Source organism: Hermetia illucens, chromosome 2, assembly GCF_905115235.1.
Source record: "Hermetia illucens chromosome 2, iHerIll2.2.curated.20191125, whole genome shotgun sequence".
Classification (NCBI taxonomy): domain Eukaryota; kingdom Metazoa; phylum Arthropoda; class Insecta; order Diptera; family Stratiomyidae; genus Hermetia; species Hermetia illucens.
The window spans coordinates 2,127,997-2,151,510 of record NC_051850.1 but is presented as its reverse complement, the minus strand read 5'-3'; the positions used below and the strand labels follow the sequence as shown (position 1 = coordinate 2,151,510).

The 23,514-nt window shown below is 46.1% G+C and overlaps 1 protein-coding gene across 2 annotated transcripts in view; it reads left to right on the top strand.

Moving 5' to 3' along the window:
* The first annotated feature begins 6,837 nt into the window (after positions 1–6,837).
* The window catches only part of LOC119647440 (Golgi apparatus protein 1), a 62,806-nt gene continuing 46,129 nt past the window's right edge, over positions 6,838–23,514 (top strand). The window contains exons 1-6 of one of the 2 annotated variants that reach the window (XM_038048360.1): positions 6,838–7,870; positions 7,970–8,786; positions 8,855–9,022; positions 17,549–17,675; positions 17,745–18,133; positions 18,914–19,282. In XM_038048360.1, coding sequence (XP_037904288.1) covers positions 7,041–7,870; positions 7,970–8,786; positions 8,855–9,022; positions 17,549–17,675; positions 17,745–18,133; positions 18,914–19,282 — 2,700 coding nt within the window. In that variant the 5' untranslated portion in view covers positions 6,838–7,040. Of the gene's footprint in view, positions 7,871–7,969; positions 8,787–8,854; positions 9,023–17,548; positions 17,676–17,744; positions 18,149–18,913; positions 19,283–23,514 lie in introns of both variants that reach the window. The other variant, XM_038048359.1, reaches the window with a different exon arrangement.

The window sequence follows — 23,514 nt, the reverse complement described above, 5'->3', positions numbered from 1 at the left end:
CTCTATAATTGCTGCACTGTGTGATATCTCCCTTTTTATGTATGAGACAGATAATGCCTCGTTGCCAATCGTCAGGCATTGATTCGCTGTTCCATACCTTCAGCACAAGTTAATGAACCACTTGGTGTAACTGGTCGCCTTCATATTTAACCAATTCGGCTGTAATTCCATCGGCTCCTGGCGACTTATAATTTTTTAGCCGATGAATTGCATGGACTGTTTCTCCTAAACTTGGTGGTGGCAGTATTTGTCCGTCGTCTTCAGTTGGCGGGACCTCCAACTCGCCGATGTTCTGGTTGTTCAGTAGCTCATCAAAATACTCAACCCATCGCTCTAATATGCCCATTCTGTCAGAAATCAGATTTCCCTCTTTGTCTCGGCAGGATGAGCATCGAGGTGTATAAGGCTTCATCCTGCTGACTTGTTGGTAAAACTTGCGCGCCTGGTGCGGTTGCTCCCTGTACTTTTCTAGTTCACCGGTTTGTTGGTTCTCCCAGGCTTCCTTCTTCCGTCTGTGAAATCGCTTCTCCGTTCGATGGAGTTCGTGATAAGTCTCTGCGCGTACCCGCGTTGTTTGAGAATGCAACATTACTCGGTATGCGGCATTCTTCCGTTCCATTGCTAACTTACATTGATCGTCGAACCAGCCATTTCGGCATTACTTGCGGCTGGGGCTGAGTATGTTTGTGACCCCATCAATGACAACGCTCTTCAGGTGGCTGAAGAAGATTATTTGTTGACGCCTCATCTCCAGGTGCTCTGTTGACTGCGGTTATTACGGCATCCATTTCAAACTTGTAGGTATCGTGGAGGGCTGTGCTGTGGATGGCTTCAGTGTTCACTCTCACCTGATTGTCAGAGGGGATTCTAGGTGGTGTTGTTATTCGATCTCAGAGCACCATGCTAACGAGATAGTGGCCCGAGTCTATATTGGCCCCCCTATATGTTCTGACATTCATCAAGGCTGAGAGGTGGCGGCGTTCAATCAGCATGTGGTTAATTTGGTTGAAAGTGGTCCAGTCTGAAGAGGCCCATGTATGTTTGTGGACCGCTTTCCGCGCAAACCAGGTACTTTCAACAACCATTTCGTGTGACCCTGCTAATTGAATAATCCGCAGTCCATTATCATTTGTATTTTCGTGTAAGCTATGGGAGCCAACGTATCGCCTGAATACGGGCTCCTTCCCTACTTGGCTGTTAAAATCCCCAAGTATGATTTTGATATCATATCTAGGACAGGCTTCGAGGGTTCGTTCTACTGCCTCGTAGAAGGTATCCTTCTCCGACTCTGCAGTCTCCTCTGTAGGAGCGTGAACGTTAATGAGGCTTATATTTCTAAACTTGCTTCGCAAACGCAGAGTGCATAGTCGTTCGCTTATGTTTTCAAAGCCGATAACAGCAGGTTTCATTTTTTGGCTGACTAAGAAACCTACTCCGAGCAGATGGTTTACTGGATGACCGCTACAATATATAGTGTAGCGGCTTTTCTCCAGGAAATCGGTCCTTGTCCAACGCATCTCCTGTAAGAGATTGAGATTGAGAGATTGATAGGAGATACGGCAGGGTAGCTGAGATCGCAGGATGTGTGCTCCTACACTAAAAAGGCGTGGCCTGAGATCGCGCAACATGGGGGTGTTTTAGTAGTAATCTGTCTAAGGCAGCACGCCGGCAGTTTGTGCGTAAATGAAAGAATTCTAATTCACACTCTCTAAATATGATTTCCTTATTCAGTTTTTCACGACGTTTCCATGAATTCTTAATCAATGCCTCACACGGTGAGTTCTCTCCCCTTTCATCATTTTTCTATCACGCGGCCAAGGGTTCGCAATTTTTCTTGCTGCTGCAGTCGAGCCTTCAAATTAAGTGAAGTCGATCCTGGCCTGTCTTGAATGATGCCGCATGTGGAAAGCTTCTTCTCCCTGCTGCTGGAAAAATAAAGGAAAAACGTGCCAAATGAACTCGTCCTCTGTTCTAAACAAGTCTCCGTTCTATCATAATCCGAAGATCACACAACTTCCCTTATTCATGACAAACACAGTCACGCGTAACATCCAATATACGGAGCCCTTCAAGCTGGTGTGTTTCTAAGGTCTCACAGAAAAGCTGACCTCGGGCATCCCAACGGGGTTTTATCGTTGACCATTGGAGTTAGAGAACCAACAACTTCCTATTTTTCGCCGGAAGTATGCTTGCAATAATCTGTCGTAAGCTCTGTTCGTTGAGGTGAATCGATAATCAATGGTCTGCCCAACAAGAAACAACATTTTATTGTCCCGCAGTCCTGGATCTCCAAACGTTTCTCTGGATACATTATCCTTTCTCCATGATTTTTGGCACTTTAGATTGGCAAGCATCATCAGCTTATCGTTACCAGGTACATTTTAAAAATGGCTTCAATTCGAATGACAGATAGTAACTCAGTTATCAGTGTTTTCCACGCTTAAGAAATGAGCGACCCGCAGATTAGTCCTGATAATTTTACATGACTACCTGTCGAAAATGTATTCCCCCGGAATTCTCCTAAGACATATGAACTCGGAGGGCTATCCCGACACCCAGTGTACCAGAAAACCTCTGGTGAGGCTTCGTGACTGGAGCCACTTCAAATTAGTCCCGCACAGCCCCGGGTCTAAACGCCCTAACCACGTCTTGGATCATTCGCCTATCGCATCACAACCAGCAAGCCAATGTAAATACAGCGTTTCCCGGTCGCATCACTTGGAGGTTCTCCTTGGCCGTTTGGTCTCGATTCAGCTGACAGGACCCCGTTTGCCTCCTCGCCATCTGTGAGCACCTGAGGGACCCACATGGAGTTGCATTTTGTATTCAGCTTTGTATAAAACGCAATGGAATCCACTACCATAGAGCGGCCCTCAAGTTGGTCGCCTAAGAAACACAAAGGAGTGGAAGAAGATTGTAGGCTTCTCGGAAAGACTTGGAGAGAATTGAAGCACATTTTTGACATCAAAATTATCAAAACGAAACCGGATGAACCATTTCTGTGCAGGGAGTTTTGGTGGACCTAGTATAAGGTATACTTTTTCGTAAGCCTATACAGCGTTTCCATGAATGAATATATTACTTTAAAATAACATGGACCATAGAAGGGTTGACAAAAACGACAGTTCGCTGTCCTTAGCATGTTCTATGACTTTTGCAAGTATTCTCTCTGATTCAATAGTGTCGTGTCCTAGTTTAATTGTAAAACGTCATAAATAGGCTTCAGATGAGTAGCTGAACTTGGAAAAAAACTTATTGTTGGAGATATATTCGCATCCCTTTCATCATTTCTGAGAATCAATCAACCTTCATTTTCCAAGAGTCAGATCTTGGAAATGCATATGCAATCATGTTCGCTTTAACGCAAGTCAGGTGCAATAGCCTTGGGTCGTATGAAATGCATTTCAATGACACTTTGGAGTATGCACTCTAATTGCATTAACAGTAATAATTGGACGCAATAAAAAAATTGTTTTTTAGGATATGCGGGATCCTAAGTCCCCATCTACTTGATGGTGGACCGGACTAAATGAGGAGCAACTTACTCCCTCGTTTTTTAGTCCATGGATCCCTAGTTTGGAGCGTAGCACCCCAAGCATTAAGAATCGAAAAAATCAAAAATTTGACTGACGGTTTCGTCCAGGGCAGAGACAACTCATCAGACGCTGCCTCACCTCTGCCCTGGGAGCAGCGAGACCGAAAGTGCCAACAGGTGGAAAGACGCTCCCTTTTATCATCGCAAAAACACGACAAGGTTGCGAGTTATATTGGACTTAAAACGCCAGTCGTTGTAGTCTAAGCTAGACTAAAGCTAGGTTGTTTTTTAGGATATGCGGGATCCTAAGTCCCCATCTACTTGATGGTGGATCGGACTAAATGAGGAGCAACTTACTCCCTCGTTTTTAGCCCATGGATCCCTAGTTTGGAGCGTAGCACCCCAAGCATTAAGAATCGAAAAAATCAAAAATTTGACTGATGGTTTCGTCCAGGGCAGAGACAGCTCATCAGACGCTGCCTCACCTCTGCCCTGGGAGCAGCGTGACCGAAAGTGCCAACAGGTGGAAAGACGCTCCCTTTTATCATCGCAAAAACGAAACCGTCAGTCAAATTTTTGATTTTTTCGGGCAATAAAAAAATCCCAACAAGTATCGATTGCAATTTTCGAATGCATTTAGCAAGTGCAATTCAATTATAATAAAAGCTTCCTTAACCCAGATTATTTGGATTTCTGCCACCTCCAATATGAGAAACTCTTCATCATACCTTCCTGGGTGGTTGTGGGGGTTGGGACTGTTTCAATAGTTACAAAGCGAGTGATAAAGTATTTTGAACATATTTCGATTATTTAACTTTAAATTGAATTCCAATCAGTTGCAATGTCAAGGGACAAGAAGACAGGGACCCTGGACACGGCTCGCGTTTCGGTGCTGGTAATCATGCTGGAAAATGTAGCAAGTAATGCGTTTAGTGTCCTTTATTCGAGAATGCCAGGGAGGCGGAGATGAACAATGGAGTTCCTGAAGTTCGAAGTGTTATCTTAGTACTTTAACCATTATCCATTCGGACAAAATGCCAAACTATTGTTTGCCTTCCAGTTTGTAGGGATGTTGTTGGCTCTGGTTGTTTTGCTGTCCTGTTTCTTGCTTGCTGGGAATATTTGGATTCATTCGAATTTGTTGGATATGGTGGGGATAGAATGCCAAATCACTGGAACTTTCGTTAGTTGAGTCGACAGATGTGGGTATATTGCATAGGGGACTAGTGAAAATAATAATTTGAACGATGTTAGTGGCAGAAAGCCGATTAGTGTGTGCAACAACTTGCTTGTCATGTCTTGAACAATACATAGTAGATTTGCCGGTGTTATCATCATTAAGAGAATTAGATTCTGCATCATCGCTTAGAAAAGTAATTTATCCGAAACTTTTACTCAATAATCGGTGAATCATATTCGTTTAGTAATTAAGGGCGGAAGAAAAAAATATTAAGGTCGAAGGCTCATGACAGCGTAGTGGTTGAGGGGTGGAACACCAGCATCTCAACTTCGTTATCCCCGTTAACCCTCACTACATTTCATGATTAAAAATTCATTTTCAAAAAGTACTAATTGAGCCCTTTCATTTGATACCCCACATGGCCATATTCTGTGAAAAAAAAAATTGCACTCCCTTTTGCATTGCCCCCCTTAAATTCAACACAAAATGGCTCCACTTGTTATATATGTAAAATCCACAGACCAGACCACAAGTTCTCACCAAATTTCGTGGCAATCGGTCCAGCCGTTCCCATATAAATCGGGTATGACAGACAGACAGAGTTAGGACTCGCCAGATCTCCCATCAGGCACGTCCCTTCGTGCGGATAAGGGAATGGTCGGCGCATGCGTATGAAATATATACTTGTTTGCATTTGGAGGTGTGGCTAGGCATGTTTATGCGCTAGTCGGGTGGGTGGGAAAAAAAACGCTCACCTCTGGATAAAAATGGCTATGGGAAGGTCAGCCAGAATAATAAAACAATATGGACGAAGAGAACTTGTTTAAACTTACGGTGCAGGGGCTCGGAACACCAGTACCGGCGGCTTTTGGGACTGGGCAAGTAGGCTTCCGGTCATCGACATCCCTCGATTGCAGTGTCTCGGTGGTGGAGAGCTTGGCCACCGTTGCATCTAATGCTGCAAGCAATATAGGCAAGGAGGCGTCTAAATCGAGCACAACGCTCCCTTGAACATCTACAACGAAAGCACAGAAGGATGTGCCAAATGGACAACGGCAGTCATCAAAAGCCACAGTGACGTCATGGATTAGGGAAGACTCCTCAGAATCGAAAGCCGGATCCGTTTAGGAAAAGCTTAATGATTATGAGATCGTCCCCAATATCCAAGGCGAAAAAGCACCTGGGCCAAAGGATCCCCGTTAATGCAAAAAAATGTGCGGAAAGAAGAATGGAGGCCGTGGAAGTCCGATCATTTTCCTTGGAGCGAAAATTGTTGGGATTTCGGAATTTATCAAAGATAAATACAATGCGCACCAAACAATCAAGCAAATGGTGAGAGCCATCAGGATTCTAAATAAGAAATCGCGGGAAGATGCGAAAGAATGGAAGGAGGAGAGCCCTTTCCCCTCTTTCGACGATAACGCAGTCAACGTAGATGACACCAAACTGTATACTCGTGGATGGAGATGTCGTTTTGTAATCCGTCTAGTCCGAGGCTCCTATTCTTAGCTGTAAGTTCGTATGTATCACACAGTGGAATGATGCCAGAACCTCGATCTTTAGAAATTATCATAATTAACAGAGTCAGAAGAAAATGAAATAAAAATGGCTTAGAAACATTCTTTCCTTATGGCTCTGGATACATCATTTGGACAGTTTAATACTGTTTTCAGACATCTAACTCATAGCATTGTGATTTATAAGAACAAGGCATGTATATATCAGTATTTACAATTGAATAAAATATCTCAAAAGTTTTTTAAGCGGTTGTTTTGTCGAAGGGAAACGGTGCTCGCAACTCACTGGTAGAATTATCATGATCAACGGCATAATAATCAGTATCCAGTCTAGACCTGCCTTAGTAAGGAACTCTCGATATCTCAGTTTTGCACCGAGGTCCACCAGATCAACTTCATTCACGAAATGTTTCCTAATTTTTGCAGTCACCTTCGGCAGATTTTTCAACATTAATGTCAACAACGTACCCGTATCTGACCCTATCGGGGATTCCCCGAATCCAAGTTCCATTTATCACTATCAATATACCAGAATCTCTCAACTTGTTGTTATCGCTCTCACATCTGACGTCTTTGAACCAGAACAACATCCAATCAGAAAGAAACGTCAAGTTGCGTTGTCAAATAAGATCTGCCATTAGACATCCACGAAAACATCGCGAACAAAGTATTAAAAGTTTTATTCTTATCGCCGCCCGAGAAACCATCTTGTGTGCGATAAAGTGCTTAGGCAATTAGCCGGAAATGTCAGCATAGCACTCGGCCACGAGTCGTCTAATTTTACCAGCGGAAATTCCACAGTTCAGCCATGAAAAAGTTCTCGTTTATTTTTGTTGTTTTCCACATAACCTTAACCCTAGCCGGGCAGAATGAAGACTTCGACAATAATTTACAAATTCGTCAGCGGCGATCGGCCATCGATGCGTCCACTCATCTCCTAAACGAGCCGGAATGCCAAGAATTGCACAAATACTGCGCCGCCGAAGATGCCGACGATCTTTCCGTCCTTGTGTGCATCCAAACATTGCAATCATCCCAGCTGGAAAGTCTCTCGGAAGGATGCCAGCATCTGATCTGGAGACACACCAGAAACATTCTGGAAGACGAAGAAGTTTTGCAGATAACCCGAAAAGTGTGCAATAAGGACACAGGAAAGTTTTCCAACTGCCACCCGGCAAAGTCGACAGTTGGGAGGTATCTAGCTTGTCTGGTGGATGAAATAGAGACCGCCAAGCCGAGCGGGCAGTGCCGCGATACAATTCATCGGCTGGAAAGCATAGCTTTCACGGACTATAGACTGTTAGGGAAGTTCATAGACGACTGCGAGGACGATGTCGAGCACTTGGGCTGTGGCCGCTTGAATGCTGACCGCGAGCGAGTGTCGCAAGGCGAGACCATCGCTTGTCTTCAAGAAAAGATCACCGAATTGAAGCCAGTGTGCAAGAAGCAGGTGCTACACGTTTCACAGCAGCAGTCAGATGACCTCAAGTTGGATCGGAAGTTCTACACATCGTGCAGGACAGATTCTATTCGGTTTTGCCCAAATGCTGTGCCCGGAACGAATGCAGTTTTCAAATGCCTGGTGAAGCACAAAGACAACGCGGATATGACTGCAAAATGTAGGGAGCAGATCGTCCGGTGAGTGCTGCGTGTTTCATTATCTAAATCTTGGACTTCTTTCCCATCCCTACACTGTTTGGTTGATGCCTAACAACTTTTTTTTTCTTTGTTTTGCAGTCGTGACAAGCTCCTTGCTCACGACTATCGAATTAGCCGCGGCCTCGCGAAAGCTTGTCATGAGGACATCAAGACTCACCATTGTCGACGCGGCGTGTCGAACGACAAAAGCGTTCGCCTGGCGCAAATCCTCCTCTGTCTGGAGTCGGTAGTGAAAAATGGCACGAAAATAACCAACGAATGCCATGCGGAAATCACCGACCATCGCCAGATGCTCATGATGGACTTCCAGCTCTCGCCTGAAATTCTGAACGGCTGCAAAGACGACATACCTAAGTTTTGTGGAGACACAGACCTCCAAAGCACAGTTAATGGCGAAATAATTCATTGCCTGATGGAGCACGCTCGCGGCAAACGTCGTCAAGATCGGCGAGAACGCCGGGTAACCTCGACGTGTCAGCGTGCCCTGGAGGATCTTATCAAAGTCTCCGATGCAGGTGAGGATTGGCGAGTTGATCCGGTGCTGCGCAGAGCCTGCCAACCAGTCGTAGATGTTGCGTGCCGGAATACAGACGGCGGTGACGCCCGGGTAATGTCCTGTTTGATGGAGCAAATCGGGACAACGTTCATGACACCGTCCTGCGAATCTGCACTGATGCTGATCCAGTACTTCGTTGCTCGCGACTTCAAGTTGGACCCACAATTGTATCGAAATTGCCGCGAAGACGCCGTACATTACTGCCAAGCAAAGAAAACATGGGATGGGGCGAATGACGGTCAAATGGATCCTGAACGTGGACCTTTGATTTTGCCGTGCTTGCATCGTATCGCGTACAGTGACAATAAGACCGAGACCTTGAATAAGGAGTGCTTCCAGGTAAGATTGCTGCATGAAGTGGAATTGAAGGCAGATTTCATATTGTACCTGTTAATTTGCCCTTGCAGGAGGTGAAACGTGTTATGCGACAACGAGCTGTTTCAGTGGATTTAATTCCGGAAGTCGAGGATCATTGTTTGAACGATTTGTCAGTATTTTGTTACGATAAAACCGGTAAAGGTGCTGAGATGCAATGCCTGCAGGAGAATTTGGAAAAGCTGCAGAAAGAATGCAAGGTGAGTAAGTTCTTGGGGTTTTAACGTAGGTACCTGTCGTGGAGACTTAATCCTACGGTCTTCTTAAGACACGGATTGATTTTGGGACCACAATCAGAGCCCCGCTGAGACAAGCAACAACGGTACCAGTCTATACCAAGTACATGGCTTAGCATTCATACTGGTGGATGCAAGACCTACCTAAATCTCTACCGAACTAAGGAATACGGCACTCGTGTTGAAACGCAACACCACGCCGAGGTCCGAAGGTCTCTTCTCGTTTGAGCATTACCAACAACCCCCATGAAGCTCCCACTAAGGGGCCAACTGCAAACAACCGAGCTGTACTCATATACGACAGGAATTCTCCCGAAGTATATGAGTCCAGGGGCTACCCCGGTTCCCATGGTACTAGTATACCCCTGGTAAGGTTTCGTGGCCGAAGCCACTTCAAATGAGTCCTCGTGCAGACTCGGGTCTGATCGCCCTAATTAAGCCTTGGAGCATTCGCCTACTGTATCACGGCCGGTAAGCCAATGCGATACAGCGTTTCCTGGTGCCACCACGTAGAGGTTCTCCTCGGCCACTTGGTTTTGGTTCAGCCGACCCGTCTTCCTCCCCGCCACCTCTGAGCACCTGCAAGGTGAGTAAGGATCAAATCAGAATGCTTGCTCAAAGTCGAGTCGCTTGGATCATTTTGTAATTTACATTGGATTTGTGGCGGCATATCCTGAGTCTGAGCGCCATTGTGAATTCGCTAGCAGACCTCGATCGTGGTTGCGACCGAGATCTACCTCTCGAACACGAATTACCAACCATCCCGTCGAGATTTGTCACCGCGTAGGCCAGTATCACCATAGACTTAAACTCCTCCACTTCCCGAGTTACGTCTCGGGAAACTTCCGTGATCACGGGACGCACGTACACCTCGTGTACATTGTCGGTCGTGGCGGACAATACCTCGAACGACTCCCGAAGAGTCTGCGCGGATCTAACCAAGGAGTACCATCAAATCCGTGCCGCTCCCGAAGACATACCGAAAACGGCTATCTGCACACCTTTCGGACTATTCGAGTTCACCAGGATGACTTTCGGCTTGTGCAACGTTGCGCAGACATTCCAAAGATTCATCCACTCGGTCCTGCGGAACTTAAATTTTTATACATGAATGATGTTTTGGTCGCTTTTTCTTCCGAATCTGACCACGCGTGCATTTTTCAACGTCCCCTTGATGTCGGTCTTGTCCTAAACGTTGAAAAATTCAGACTCCCCCTCCTCCTCGGCCACTTAATAACCCCTGACGATATTGAACCTGACCCAGAAGAAAATGTAGCGATTAAGAGCTCTCTCCTGCCAACCACGGTGAAGGATCTGCGAAGGTTCTTGGGCATGTTAAACTTCTATCGTCGGTTTTTTTTCAAGGCCGCTCACCACCAAGCGATACTGAATGCCTACTTGTCTGGACCCAAAACTAAAGATTCTTGAGAGGTTGCGTGGTCTGCTGAGGTCGTCCATTCGTTTCAGATAGTCTAAACAGCGCTTAGACAAAAGCCCGGCAAAGCGTTCCCTCGCAAACTTCGGCACTTGAGCTATATCAGCCAGTTCACTTCTGATATCCAATGTTGATAATGTTGCAGAGACTTTGTCTCGAATCTCGGAGTCCCCGTCGTGGTAGATTATACGCCAATCGCTGAGGCACAAAAAGACGATGTAGAGCTTCCAGAGCGTGAAGGCAAACTCCAAATGCAAGTTCAAAGAGTATTGTTTTCGGCTCAAACTTCTATTTACTCTGCGAGACCTCTGATGAGGAACCCAGGCCATTCATTCTGGCCGATTTTCGCAGGGAAGTATTTCACACAATACACGATCAGGACGACGCACCGGCTAGTTACTGAAAAATACTTCAGGCCGTCCATGAACAAGGACGTAAATTCTTGGGCAAGACAGTGCATCACGTGCCAGAATGCGGTCATCAGGACGACGAACCGGTTAGTCACTGAAAAATAGTTCTGGCTATCCATGAACAAGGACGTAAATTCTTGCCAGAAGAGCGAAATCAACAAGCACGTACGAAAGGAAGTAAGGGTATACCCTAGGCCAACCAAGCCCTTCCACACCATTCATCTCGACATCACTGCCACTTTGCGAGACTCGCACATATACAAGTATTGTCTCACAATCATCGACAGGTTTACGCGGTGGCCTCTGCCTCTGTCTGACATTACGGGGCAATCATGTGCTGAGGCTCTCTGTTGAAAGTGGATTTCACCCTTTGGTGCACCAGCCGTAATCATCATGGGCCAGGGAATGCAATTCGAGTCTTATCTTTTCACGGAGTTAGGAAAGCTCCTTGGCTTCAAACGGCATAGAATCACTGCATAGAGAGTCGAGTCGTATGCTGAAAGGTTGACACTGGACGCTGATGATCCGTCGTAGTCCCGGTCTTTGCCTTTCGTCCTTCTCGGCCTCCAAATAGCTCAACGAGAGGAGTTCACGGTCAGCCCCGCGGGGATGGTGTCCGGGAAGAATCTGCGCCTCCACGCCGACCCTGTGCTGGACATGGACATCAGAGGGTTAAGCGATTCTGGAATACTGCATCTGCTTAGAGATGCAGTTTCGAAGCTGCGGCCAACTCCACCGTTGCGACACGTGTACACAGGTCCTCATTAGGGTGGACGCTCCTCGGAGGCCGCTGCAGCCACCTTAGGAGGGCCGAGTTTCGCACAGTGACCCCCATTGCCGGGATCACGTAGTCGGTTTGCTTCACTGAACCCGCATGGTTTCAGCTGAGAGCGGAGTGATGTGGCACATAGGAGGCGCGAACCTGAGCGCCATTGTGAATTTGCCTCTGCCGCTGCATTCAATGGCCCTAGAAACAACTGACGGAATGACACTAGACTGGGGTGACAAATATCAAGAGTGATATTTGGCAACACTCGAGTCCCGCAGCTAAGATTTATTAAAAAAATCGAGGTGTAACCGAGTAAAGTGAATATAGACTTGATGTACAAGAAAATTTAATTATTACAGATCATAAGCCACCTGTTTGCTTTCTGTTGAATCACCACATCATTTTCCCCCGGCATGCTCCCGTGGATCTGAAAGTTTTTTGCTCGATGGGTAAGTTTGGGTGACTTATGATCTATCGGTGATAAAATTCTCTGTACGGGCTTCGAGCAATGTTTCGGTTGCGGTTCTGTCTGGCGGCTAAATTCGAAGCTGACTGGTAATCGCGGCGTTAGTAATACTCAACAATGCATATCGAATGGTTGGTCGTTTCCGCTTGTATTGACGTCTGACGGACTGATTACCTTGAGTTTTTAAAGCATATGTTACTGTCTGTTGGGAAGCTTCAATGAAAACCGATTTAAGGCACTCGATGGAAATGTTGAATGCCTTCCGTTGACTTCGGTTGTATACATGTGGCTTGAAATTCTTCGAACGATCTGGTGAGGCTCAGCATATGGTTGCATAAGAACTGATGTATTGCGTGGAGCCGCAAAAACATAGGAGAAAGACTGGAAGTCCTTGCAAAAGAATTTTGTATGCCTGGTATGGTTGGAGGTGTGGTTTTGATGGGAGTTACGCATTGTTTGCTTGAGGTAGGTGATGAATTCATTAATGTCGTCTCTGCGACGACCAAAAAAATGAGTAAGTTCCTCCCAATTTGGTCCGGTCAGACATCAAGTGGATGCAGACTGAAGATCCTTCAAACAAAATATGAAAAATTCCTGCGGTACTCTACACTGTCAAACCGTACACCAACTGGGCTGCTAATGCGTCAATATCTCCCTTATAGCTGCTGCACCATCTAGCAAGATTGTCGCAAATGGGTCTACCAAAGCAGGGTTTTTTTCTGGTACAAAAGGGCGGTCTTTAAGATTGGCATCACTGTTCCAGGTGGCCGTTCGAACCTGTAAGATAGGGGAAAGTCCTGAACCTTTCACAGACATAAAAAGGACGCGAGTGCCCCGAAAAAAGCTGAGTCGTATTCAGTGGTCCTGGTCCGTAGTAATTATTTAAGGTGAGCGAAATCCAGTGATTCTACAACGCTTTTGCGACCGATTCAGCCAAGTGGTCTCGCAAAGGGACAGCTGCAGTCCCTCTAGGGAACCTATCTATTATCATCAGACAGTATTTGTATCCTAATGATTCGATTAGGTGTTCCGTTATATTCTCGTGAATCTATTTAGATCTCACATCCGGAACCGGGATAGAGTGGATTGAATTTTTGTTATGTCGGCCGACCTCCCAGCGCTGGTACGGCTGCTATTACCCTGTATGTTGCGTGCCCACTCGGGTGCGATAACTCGTGGTAAGTTTCGCATCCATTGTGTAATGAAGGAAGGGACCACTGTCTTCTGTCGAAGAAAAAAAATTCAGGGGCTTATGATCCAAGAAAATCGTAGAGTTTGATCCTTTTAAGAAATGCCTGAAGTGTTTGACACTTGCGAAAAATGCCAGTGTTTTCTCGCGTTGAATGGCTTGCACTGAAAGTACGTCAACGGTAACCATCTACCGCCTTGGAACTGCTGCTAGGCTGCGCCGACTGCGATGCCTGACGCATCCGTGGTTAAATTTAGGGGTAGCCCAGGTTTGAAATGAACTAGAACTGTGGGGTCTGCGGGAGAATCTTTCAAGGAAGGCTCTCTTCGCATATAAATTTCAGTCGATTTTTGTTTTTTCGCCCTTCGAGTTTTACAAGTATTTGGTCAGCAATGCTTGCAGTTGAGCCGCGTTCTTTCAAAATCGTCAGTAGAAGTTAATTGTTCCCAAAAACCTCGGTAGGTCCTTGACGGATTTGGGCCTTTGAGACTTTCGCAACGCATCTATCTGAGTTTGGGGAGGCGCGATCTCATCCTGAGTAATTGTGTGACTTAAGTATTCGTTTTTGGGAACTTCAAACACGCATTTTCTACGTTGATTGCCATTGAGTATTCAGAGAGGCGTTGCGGTATCATCCTCAAATGTTGTTCGTACTCCTGCGGACCCCTCGATGTCATCCACATAATGTGTACAGAATTTCAATTTTCGGGCAGCAAACCCTTGGAAAGTTTGGCTCGCGTTTTTTTAACCCGAAAGTCATCACTGATGCCTGCAGTCTTCGGAATATCCTCTTCAGTTACGAGGATATGGTGAAAAGCCCCAACGAGGTCCAGATTAGAAAATACCCTGAATGTGATGAAGTGGGTACTAGTGGGGAAGATGGCGTTCTTGGGACGACGGTATCCCCACATTGGCGCCAGATGAAGTGCGCTCGCCTAACAGCTGGACGACGGACGGGACCACTTTCCAGTAAAAATTCAAATTAGCGTTCAGTTTATCATGGGGGAAAACGGCAGGGTCATTCGTAGACAGAGGAGCCTGGGTTTGTAGTGCTTAACCGCTTGACTAATATTTTGTTTGCAAAAGTCGAATTTTTTCTTTTTCTAGCATCAATCAAGGCGCCTTGGTGATTACAAATTCCCACTCGAACGCTTGTTTCAGTCCGAGGTTGATCTTACGTCGCTTCGTCACAAAAGTTGGAATTAATGTACCGTTTACTACGAAAAGCTTGGTTCGTGACTCTGTGCTGCTCTCTTCCCTTGTATGTGGGAGGATTGACACGTCTGCGCTGGTGTCTATTAGAAAACTTAACTTGGTGGAATCATCGCAAGTGTGTAGCCAACATTTCAAACAGCCGACAAACGCCTGTGCTATCAGCGGGCGAACTCGTTTCCCGCTCGCTTAAAAAGCATGCAAGGTGGGACGCATCGTTTCGCTGTTGCCCCAGAACGGCCTATGTGGAACCAACACATAGGCCACTTATCGATCTTTTTTCTACGGGGTTGATGATAACTCTATGAAGCGGGTTCCCGAGCTGAGCACGTAGCGCACAACTCTGGAACTTCTAGCGTCGGAGAGTCTATAGGATTTCCATTTTCAAGTTTTTCAAGCTTTTTGTGAAACAAAACCTCATTGAAATCGATTCATTCTCTGTATGTCCATCTGTCACAAGATATTTGCTCCGAAACAACTGGAGCTAACTTCACGAAATTTGGTGTGAATATGTGGTATGTGAACCGCTGCACGTGCAACAAGCTACAACATTTTGTCTTGGGTTTAAATGGAGGAGGATTGTTCTCCATATGTGCGACAGGGAGGAATAATATTTTCACAGAATATGGTCATGTAGGGTATCAAATGAAAGAATTCGATTAGTACGTAAACGTGTGTGCAGGTGCTACGGGGGCTCTGCAGTCCTGCCCGGCAGATGCTCTCAATGTACTCCTGCATCTCCTCCCCCTTGACCTCCACATCAAATATGTTGCAGCGTGCAGTGCCGTCAGACTACGTGAGTCCGGATGCTGGGCAGCGAAGTCCTACGGCCACAGCAACATTCTAGATGAAATACCACGAGAAACTTTGCTGTGGACCTTCCAACCAGGGCAAAGTGGAAAACCGGCGGCGTGTTGCAAGACTATGACACGGTATTCTTTACGGGCGGATCAAAGATGGCCTATGGAGTCGGCGCGGGGGTTTTCTCGAATACACACGGTATATCCAAGTCGTATTGTCTCCCAGGTTCGCCAGTGTATTCCAGGGGGAAGTACTGGCGATATTGGAAATCTGTCGATGGCTGGAGCGTGATTCGAGCCCCAAGAGTAACATAGCCATTCTGACCGACAGCCAAGTGGCCATCAAGGCCTTGTACTCAACAACGACATCTTCCTGGTTGGTGGGGCAGTGCAGAGACACGCTCAACCATCTGGGCGGCACGCTCAAGATCACTCTCCTCTGGGTTCCCGGGCATAGAAACAGAGGGGAATGAGCGGGCTGACGGATTGGCCAGGCAAGGCTCTGCTCTTGGCAGTCCCTCGGGGAATACAGTCGGTGTTCCGCTGGCGGCTGTCGGGGGCCGAGTCTACTCGCACTACCTAGCAGCCGCGGGCCTGAGATGACGAAGGCTTACAAGCTGTGCCAAATCAAGGAAAATTTGGCCCGTTTATAACATAGCCAGATCACGAGAGCTCATGTGCCAGACGCGTGCAAATGCATTCAAGATTACGGCGGTCTGCACGCGGCACTGGTCCATAGGGGACCATGCCGCTAGGCTCGGCTTACCCTACAACTCGCATTGCCGAAGCTGCGGAGAAGGAAGGGAAACCCTCATGCACTTTCTCTGCGATTGCCCAGCTCTGGCTCGAGTCAGGCTGCGGACACTGGGTAAACCATTCTTTGGGGACCTCAGTGAGATTTCTAGCTGCAGGGTCGGAGAGCTGCTTTCCTTCGTGAATGCTATGGGCTGGCTCTGAAGATCGGAGCCAGCTGGACTCTGCTTCCCTGTTCCTATAACAACAGTCACGATCTTAGGAGTTTGTGGCATCAAAACGGCGCACCAATGTGCTAATTGGGCTCCTCGGAGCGGCCACTGATACCTACCTACCTACCTACGTAAACGTGTATAGAAAGTGTCTCACACAAGAAAAACACAAAACCTTTATACTCGACACTTCGGGCATTCCGACTTCTTTGAGGGTCCGGATCATTTCGAGAAAATACTGCCACGCATTCGGCCGGCAGTGACGCCTAATCGATCCTGCGTTTGTCGTTGCCAGCAGAATTGCCTGCTTATTTGCCGGGAGGCGTTGGAGCCAAATTGATTTAAGAAAAGTGTCAGACATCTTTTTCATCTCGATACGTCTCAAAAGCTTTAAGGATTCTTTATTTTACTGCTCTGTAATTATCATGTTCTGTTGGGCACTCGCAAATGTTGGCGACTTGGCTTAGGCATGAAATGTAACACTCGCTCACTAGCTTGTCAATTTTCGGTTCTAATTCTGTGCGATCGGAATTGTACCTTAATCTTTGAGAACCTACATTTGGTGTTGTTACCGAAGCCAATCACCACAGCTAGTTAGAAGGGATTCTGTGGGGTTAGGAATAAGTGGCCGCGCTGAGGTTTTGATGCTACAAGCTCCTAGCACGGTGAATGCTGTGACAAAAACAAAACGAGTAGAATCTAGCCAGATCAGATCTTCAGAGTCAGTCCGTAGCTTTACGCAGGTTAGCAGCTTTCCCACCCTCTACAACCTGAGATCTCGAAAGGATTTGTTATCTAGTGTCCCCCTACTGACTCTAGTTAGAGCTGGCAATCGCGAAGGATGTTCCTGAGAGTCTCTCCCTTATTTCCGCAATTTGGACAATGCGCAGCAGAATGATCCCTGATCGCAATCCCCTGATCCAGTCAGACTGTTAAGTAGCGAGACGCAGACTGAATCCATCGAGGGGGACTGTCAAGAACGAAGCCCCGCTTGGCCATTTCTTCCATTCTTTGGTGCTATGATTGAGAACTCTGAGGAAAGTGACTTTGAGCGCCTCGTAACCACTGAGAACTACGGGGACACTGACAAGGCCTTTCTCGTCCATTCGCAACGTAGCCGGTTGAGCTAAATTTTGTCCATGCCAGTGGCGATAACACTAATCGATTTCATCGTTACAAGGCGTCGTAATCGTAACGTTAAAATGTTGACCACTTTTCAAACATTTTGTTGTTGTTTCTTCCAGGATGCTGTTACGAAGTACACAGAAGACGAAGCTGCTCATATTGAACTGAATCCACTGATCATGTCTGTATGCCGCTCTGCAATGAATAAATACTGCTCGGATGTTTTCAAAAAAGCTAAAGAAGAAGGTAAAATCGGAATCATTCCAAATGCTTCGATTCAAACCAAATACTAAAAATATCTATGTATTCTCGCAGGCGAGATGATGGATTGTCTCATCTCCCACAAAAATGACCCAGATCTTCGTCAAGACCAAAAGTGTCGTGTGGCCATCGAGCACTTCCAAATCATCTCATTGAAAAACTACCACTTTACATACAAATTTAAGGAAGCCTGTCGTCCATACGTTATGCGTTTCTGCAAGGAAAGCACAACAAAATATGACGTGGTTGCCTGTCTAAGTGAAATTATGCGAAACAACACAATACGCGGTGAACGACACAGCATACCGAAAGAGTGTCGACAACAAATCAAAGCTCAGCTCTATCAACAACGGGAAAATATCGATTACGATCCGAAATTGAAGAATGCCTGCAAGAAGGAGATTAAGGAACTTTGCGTTGATATTCCAGCGGGCGGTGGGCAGGTGAATACTAAAAATGCAAGTGTGACACGCTTTATTTCATCTTAATGTCTCATTGGGTTTGTTGTTGTTTTTTTTTTGTGCACAGGGAAGAACTCTCGAAAAATATTGGCATTGTGACTGTTGAAATTTGGACGAAATTATTCAGATTCGTGACTAAATTTGAAGAAATTTATCCATAAATTGTTTGTTAATCTGTGATTTGCACGTTCAGCACTTTGATGTCCGCATGTAACTCACAACACAACTAACTTCACGGCAAAATTAATGGTTCTCTAGCGTTAAGAGGGTCGTCTAGTTTCGAGCTGAAAAATCAAGCCTGTTTTTAGGAATTAATCATGAATTAACAAACATAGTCGGGGTTTTTTTTTTTGATACAAGCTTTGTCTGTAAAAATTTATTTTTGGGCCTTGGAGCGTGTGACCCCTTCACTACAGAACTGTGGCAGGTGGCTTCTTGGAGAAACTTCGAATAAATGAAACTTGTTTTTACTCAGTGCTACGATGGCTATGTTTTCCCGAGACAATTTTTTTTTTATTTTTCAATTTGTTAAAATTGCCCAATAAGATTTCCTTCCTTCCTGAGGAAAAAACCTGAACATGGAGTCTCTACGCGTCGCTAAAGCGCCCAAAATGACTATGTTTGAAGCTCCATACACCAATGAAAAAAACGGTATTTCCAAAAATCTTCTAGACGACCCCCTTAAATATTACTAACTACACCAATTACAAGTCTTATTGATCATGTTAAATCGCTAACTTGCCTTTAACCTCTATTCCACAGGTTCTTGAATGTCTTCAAGAAAAAACACAATACTTAGGTGACCAGTGTCGTCACGTCATATTCAATGTTAAACGTTCCGAATTGGACGACAGTTCTACCGATTACACACTAATGAACACTTGTAAAGATATGATCATGATATATTGTCGCAATAATGAGCCATCGAAATTGCTCGATTGCTTGAAATTATACAAAAATGAACCACTTTTCGATCCCAAGTGTCATCTGGTTGTGGTAAATCGAATGATAGAACAGAACACCGATTTCCGATTCAATCCAGCTTTGCAGAGTGCATGCGGAAAAAATATCGCCGATTATTGTTCGCATGTCGTGGCAACGGTTAAGCCGAATGAAGAGCTGAATGGCAAGGTAAGTGAACATTTTTTTCTCATTTAGTTTGTACACAGTAGATTCGATGAGATCTTTATGATAAAAGAGAGACTTCCAGTTTTATTAGTCATCATCATCATCAACGGCGCAACAACCGGTTCCCGGTCCAAGCCTGCCTTTGTAAAAAACTCCAGACATCCCGGTTTTGCGCCGAGATCCATCAATTCGCTATCCCTAAAAGTTGTTTGGCGTCCTGACCTACGCCATCGATCCATCTCAGACGTCTCCTTTTTTACCATAGATATTGTCTTTAGAGACTTGACTCTCCCACCGCAACCTATTGAGCCGGATTTTATTCACAACCAGGCAATCATGGTATCGGTATAAATTTCGTCGTTATAGAGGCTACGGAATCGTCCATCCTCATGTAGGGGGCCAAAAATTCTTTGGACGACTCTTGCCTCGAACACGGCCAAGACTTCGCTTTTTTTTTGCTAAGAACCCACCATGTATAATACTTCGCCTTGCCTTGATTGATGTGTAGCTCAAGATCTCGCGCCGCCTGCTCAATCTAGATGAAGGTAGACGCTATATCTCAGACTGTCCTTCGCATTGTAGCACTTTCGCTTTATTGTCGGGGAGTGAAAAGCACTTCTTACAAACCGTTTTCGAGGTTTAGCTGAACAAGTTGGGAGTTAATATGACAAATTCAACGAACCAACTCGTATGATTGCTTTTCAATATCGAGTGAGAGATTTTGCGCAAATGTTGTAGCCGGGGTCGGAACAAGAAGAAAAAGGAAGTGCCACGCGCCGGCTTGGTGCGTGGCCGCCAGATGGGTCGGCGGCAGTCTAATGCGTCGGCGAAGGTGTTCTCACCGCCGGCAGTGCAGTCGGTGGTTCCTGCCTCCGCTGTGTCACTGTATCCCCAACTGAAACCGGGGGGGTTCAGCAGAGGAACTCAGGACGTGATCCCGCCAATGGTGTTACCGGGCGAACCTGACGCTTCGCGGACGCTTTTTTGTCGCGTACGCCGGGTTCGGCAAAGACTTTCAGCCATTTGGGCCCACCCCGGACGTTGAGTTTGAAGAAGTGCTCCCGGCTTTAAAGGGGCCCTCATATGCTGGGTGCAGCGGTCTCCGAGAAGCGTCCACCCTAATGAGGACCTGCGAGCATGTCTCGAGGTTCTTGGCGGTCTCAATTTCCAACATCAACCACATGATCCACCGGATGCTAACCCTTCCAATTTTTTTCGGAAGGCGTGGATAAAGAGACAAAGGACATTTTTGAGGTCACCGCACTGACAATCAGAAGCTTGATCATCAAAAGAAAGAACACGCTCCAGCGGCAAATGCTCCGGACCAACAACTCAAACGGAGAAAAGCTTTGGAATTCAAAAAAATCTCCGTTTCGTTGAAACGGAGGGGAAACTTGGTTTGGAAGTCCAAGAGGAACAACCAGTTAAAATCCTCCCTCAACTAAGGATTCAATCCATCAACTAGCCGAGCCAGGGATATACAAATTTCCTACGCAGATTGCAGGAGAGTATACATCGAACAAACCAAAAACAACGTGGAAGCACATTTAGGAGAGCATCTATAGGAAGCAGAGGAGGCGGGAAAAAGATGCAACAATCTTCAGATCGAAGGTAATGGCAGTGGTTTTCAGAGTGAACGTAAGATTGACGAAGCATGTAAGAGATGCAAGGAGGTTAGAGGTGGCTGGAAGTCTGAAAACTTATTGAACCCGGAAGAACGCACCTCTCAACTGGGGCCAAGGCAGTGGATACTCCTAGCTTTTCAAATTAATGAGGAGACCCACTTGTCAAGGTAATTATGGCATCCGCCTCATCGAACAAACAGGTAGTAGGGGCGAAGGAGAGGATTGAGGATTTAATAACCTCTGCCTGCCTCCCCCTCGGTAAATAGAAAAGTGAATATGTAAATAGAGCAATATCCGTAATCTAATTAAGTGAAAACGGTTTTGATTTCTTCTTTCTATAACTTTACTAAAACGCTCTAACTTAGGTCTTCTTAGATCGACCAATCACAGTCAACACTAGATTTTAAAATGGATGTGTGTAGTGAGAGAGCCGTTGACACCAGAACCCAATGAAATTATCACTTGTTTCCTATTGAGTATTACGTCCGCATCTACGCATAAATGCAGAAAGCCACCACTTAGGTTAAGAGTTAAGTGTGGGGAAGGTGAAATCGGCCGCAGTTTCGGAACCGAGTCCCTGAGCAGACGCAGCATGCTGCTCTGATATCCAGGTCGCAGATTCTCCCGTACACCATCTCCACTGTGCCGGCCATGAACTCCTCTCGATGGGATATGCGGAGGCCAAGGAGGACGAAAGGCAAGGACTGTGGCCACAACGGATCGTCACGAGCCATTAAGGCGGTCTAGAGTGTCCGCTGCCAACGTTCCAACATCCCATTGGAGAGGTATTGCTTCAGGCCTCCGTGTAAATCTGCTGATGATTGTGAGGCAATACTTGTATCCATGCGAGTCTCGCAAAGGACCAATGGTGACGAGGTAGATGGTGTGGAAACGCTTGGTCAACCGGAGGAACACGCCTTCTTCCTTTTTTACGTGCTTGTTGATCTTACACTCCTGGCCCGTGATGTACTGTCTGGCCCATCCCCTTGTTCATGAATGGCCAAAAGTATTTTCCGGTGACTAACCGGTTCCTCGTCCTGGTGCCTGGGTGCGCAAGATGGTGTACAGCGTGGAATACTTCCCTGCGAAAATCTCGGAGAGTAAGTAGGAGTTTGAGCCGAAGATTGGAAACTCCTTGAATTTGTATTTGGAATTTGTCATCAAGCTCTGAAGCTGTGGGTCATCTTTCTGCGCCTCGGCGGGGACTGTAACCTCCGAGATTCATGACAAAGCCTCCGCAACGACGTTCTTCCACAGACACGTATTGGATGTCGGAAGTAAACTGGTTGATGAAGCTCAGTCGCCGTAATTGGCGAAAAGACGATTGGTCGGGCTTTTGTTTAAGCACAAAAGTGAGGGACTTGTGGTCTGTGAACACAGTGAACGGCCTGCCCTCAGGGGAGACACGGAAGTATTTAATAGACAGGTACGTGGCGAGCAGCTAACGATCGTAGGCGCTGAAGTTACGTTGAGCTGGGTTGAGTTATTTTGAAAAGCTCAGATCGGCGCATATCGCTATGTCTGAAGCATTGATGAACACGACTAGGGGTGTATCTGACCGAGGAAATGCCAGTAGTGTAGCATCAATAAGCTGTTGTTTGACAGTTTCAAACGCCTGGACGGCCTCAGTAGAGCACGCAATCTCGCCGGAGTCTTTTGTTTTTGGCCCAGACAAGTAAGCGTTGATGATTGCTTCGTAATGAGCCACCTTGGGCAAGAAACGACGATAGAAGTTTAACACGCCCAAGAACCTTCGCAGATACTTGACCCTTGTTTGACAGGGGGAAGTTTTTGATCGCTTCAACCTCGCCTAGGTCTAGCTGAATTCCATCAGGGGTGATCATGTGGCCGAGAAATTTCATCTGCCTCTGTAGGGATTTGCGTTTTTCAACGTTTAGAATGAACTTTCCTTGATGAGGTTAAAGAGAATGCATGATACAGCACCTCCTTATCTTAGACCGTTGTTAATGTTGAATGGTCCCGAGAGCGATCCTGGTACTTTTATCTGGCCTCGCACATTGATCAAGGCCAGCCTAATTAGTCTTATCAATTTCGTCGGGATTCCGAATTCTCTCGTGGCCAGATGATAAACCGCTTGGTGTAGTTGGTCGCCTCCATGGACTTTTTAAGCCAATGAATTGCACGGACTGTTCCTTCGTTGTCTTCAATTGGCGGGACCTTGTGTTCCGAAGGGCTTTGTTGTGGATGGCTTCAGTATTCAGTCTTACCTAATTGTCAGAAGGGTGTTGTAATTCGAGCCAGGAACACTATGCCAACGAGATATACTGGCCCCCTATATGTTTCGATATTTATCAAGACAGAGAGTTGGCGGCGTTCAGTCAACACGTGATCAATTTGACTGAAAGTCGTCCCGTCTGAAGGGGTCCATGTATGTTTGTGTACCGCTTTTCGCGCGAATCAGGTACTTCCAACAACCATCTCGTGCGATACCCCCTAACTGAATAATCCGCAGTTTGTTATCATTGGTGATTTTATGTAAACTATGGGAGCCGAAGCATCGCCTGAATACGGGCTCCGTATTTACTTGACTGTTAAAATCTCCCAGCATAATTTTGATGTTATATTTGGGACAGGCTTCGAGGGCTCTCT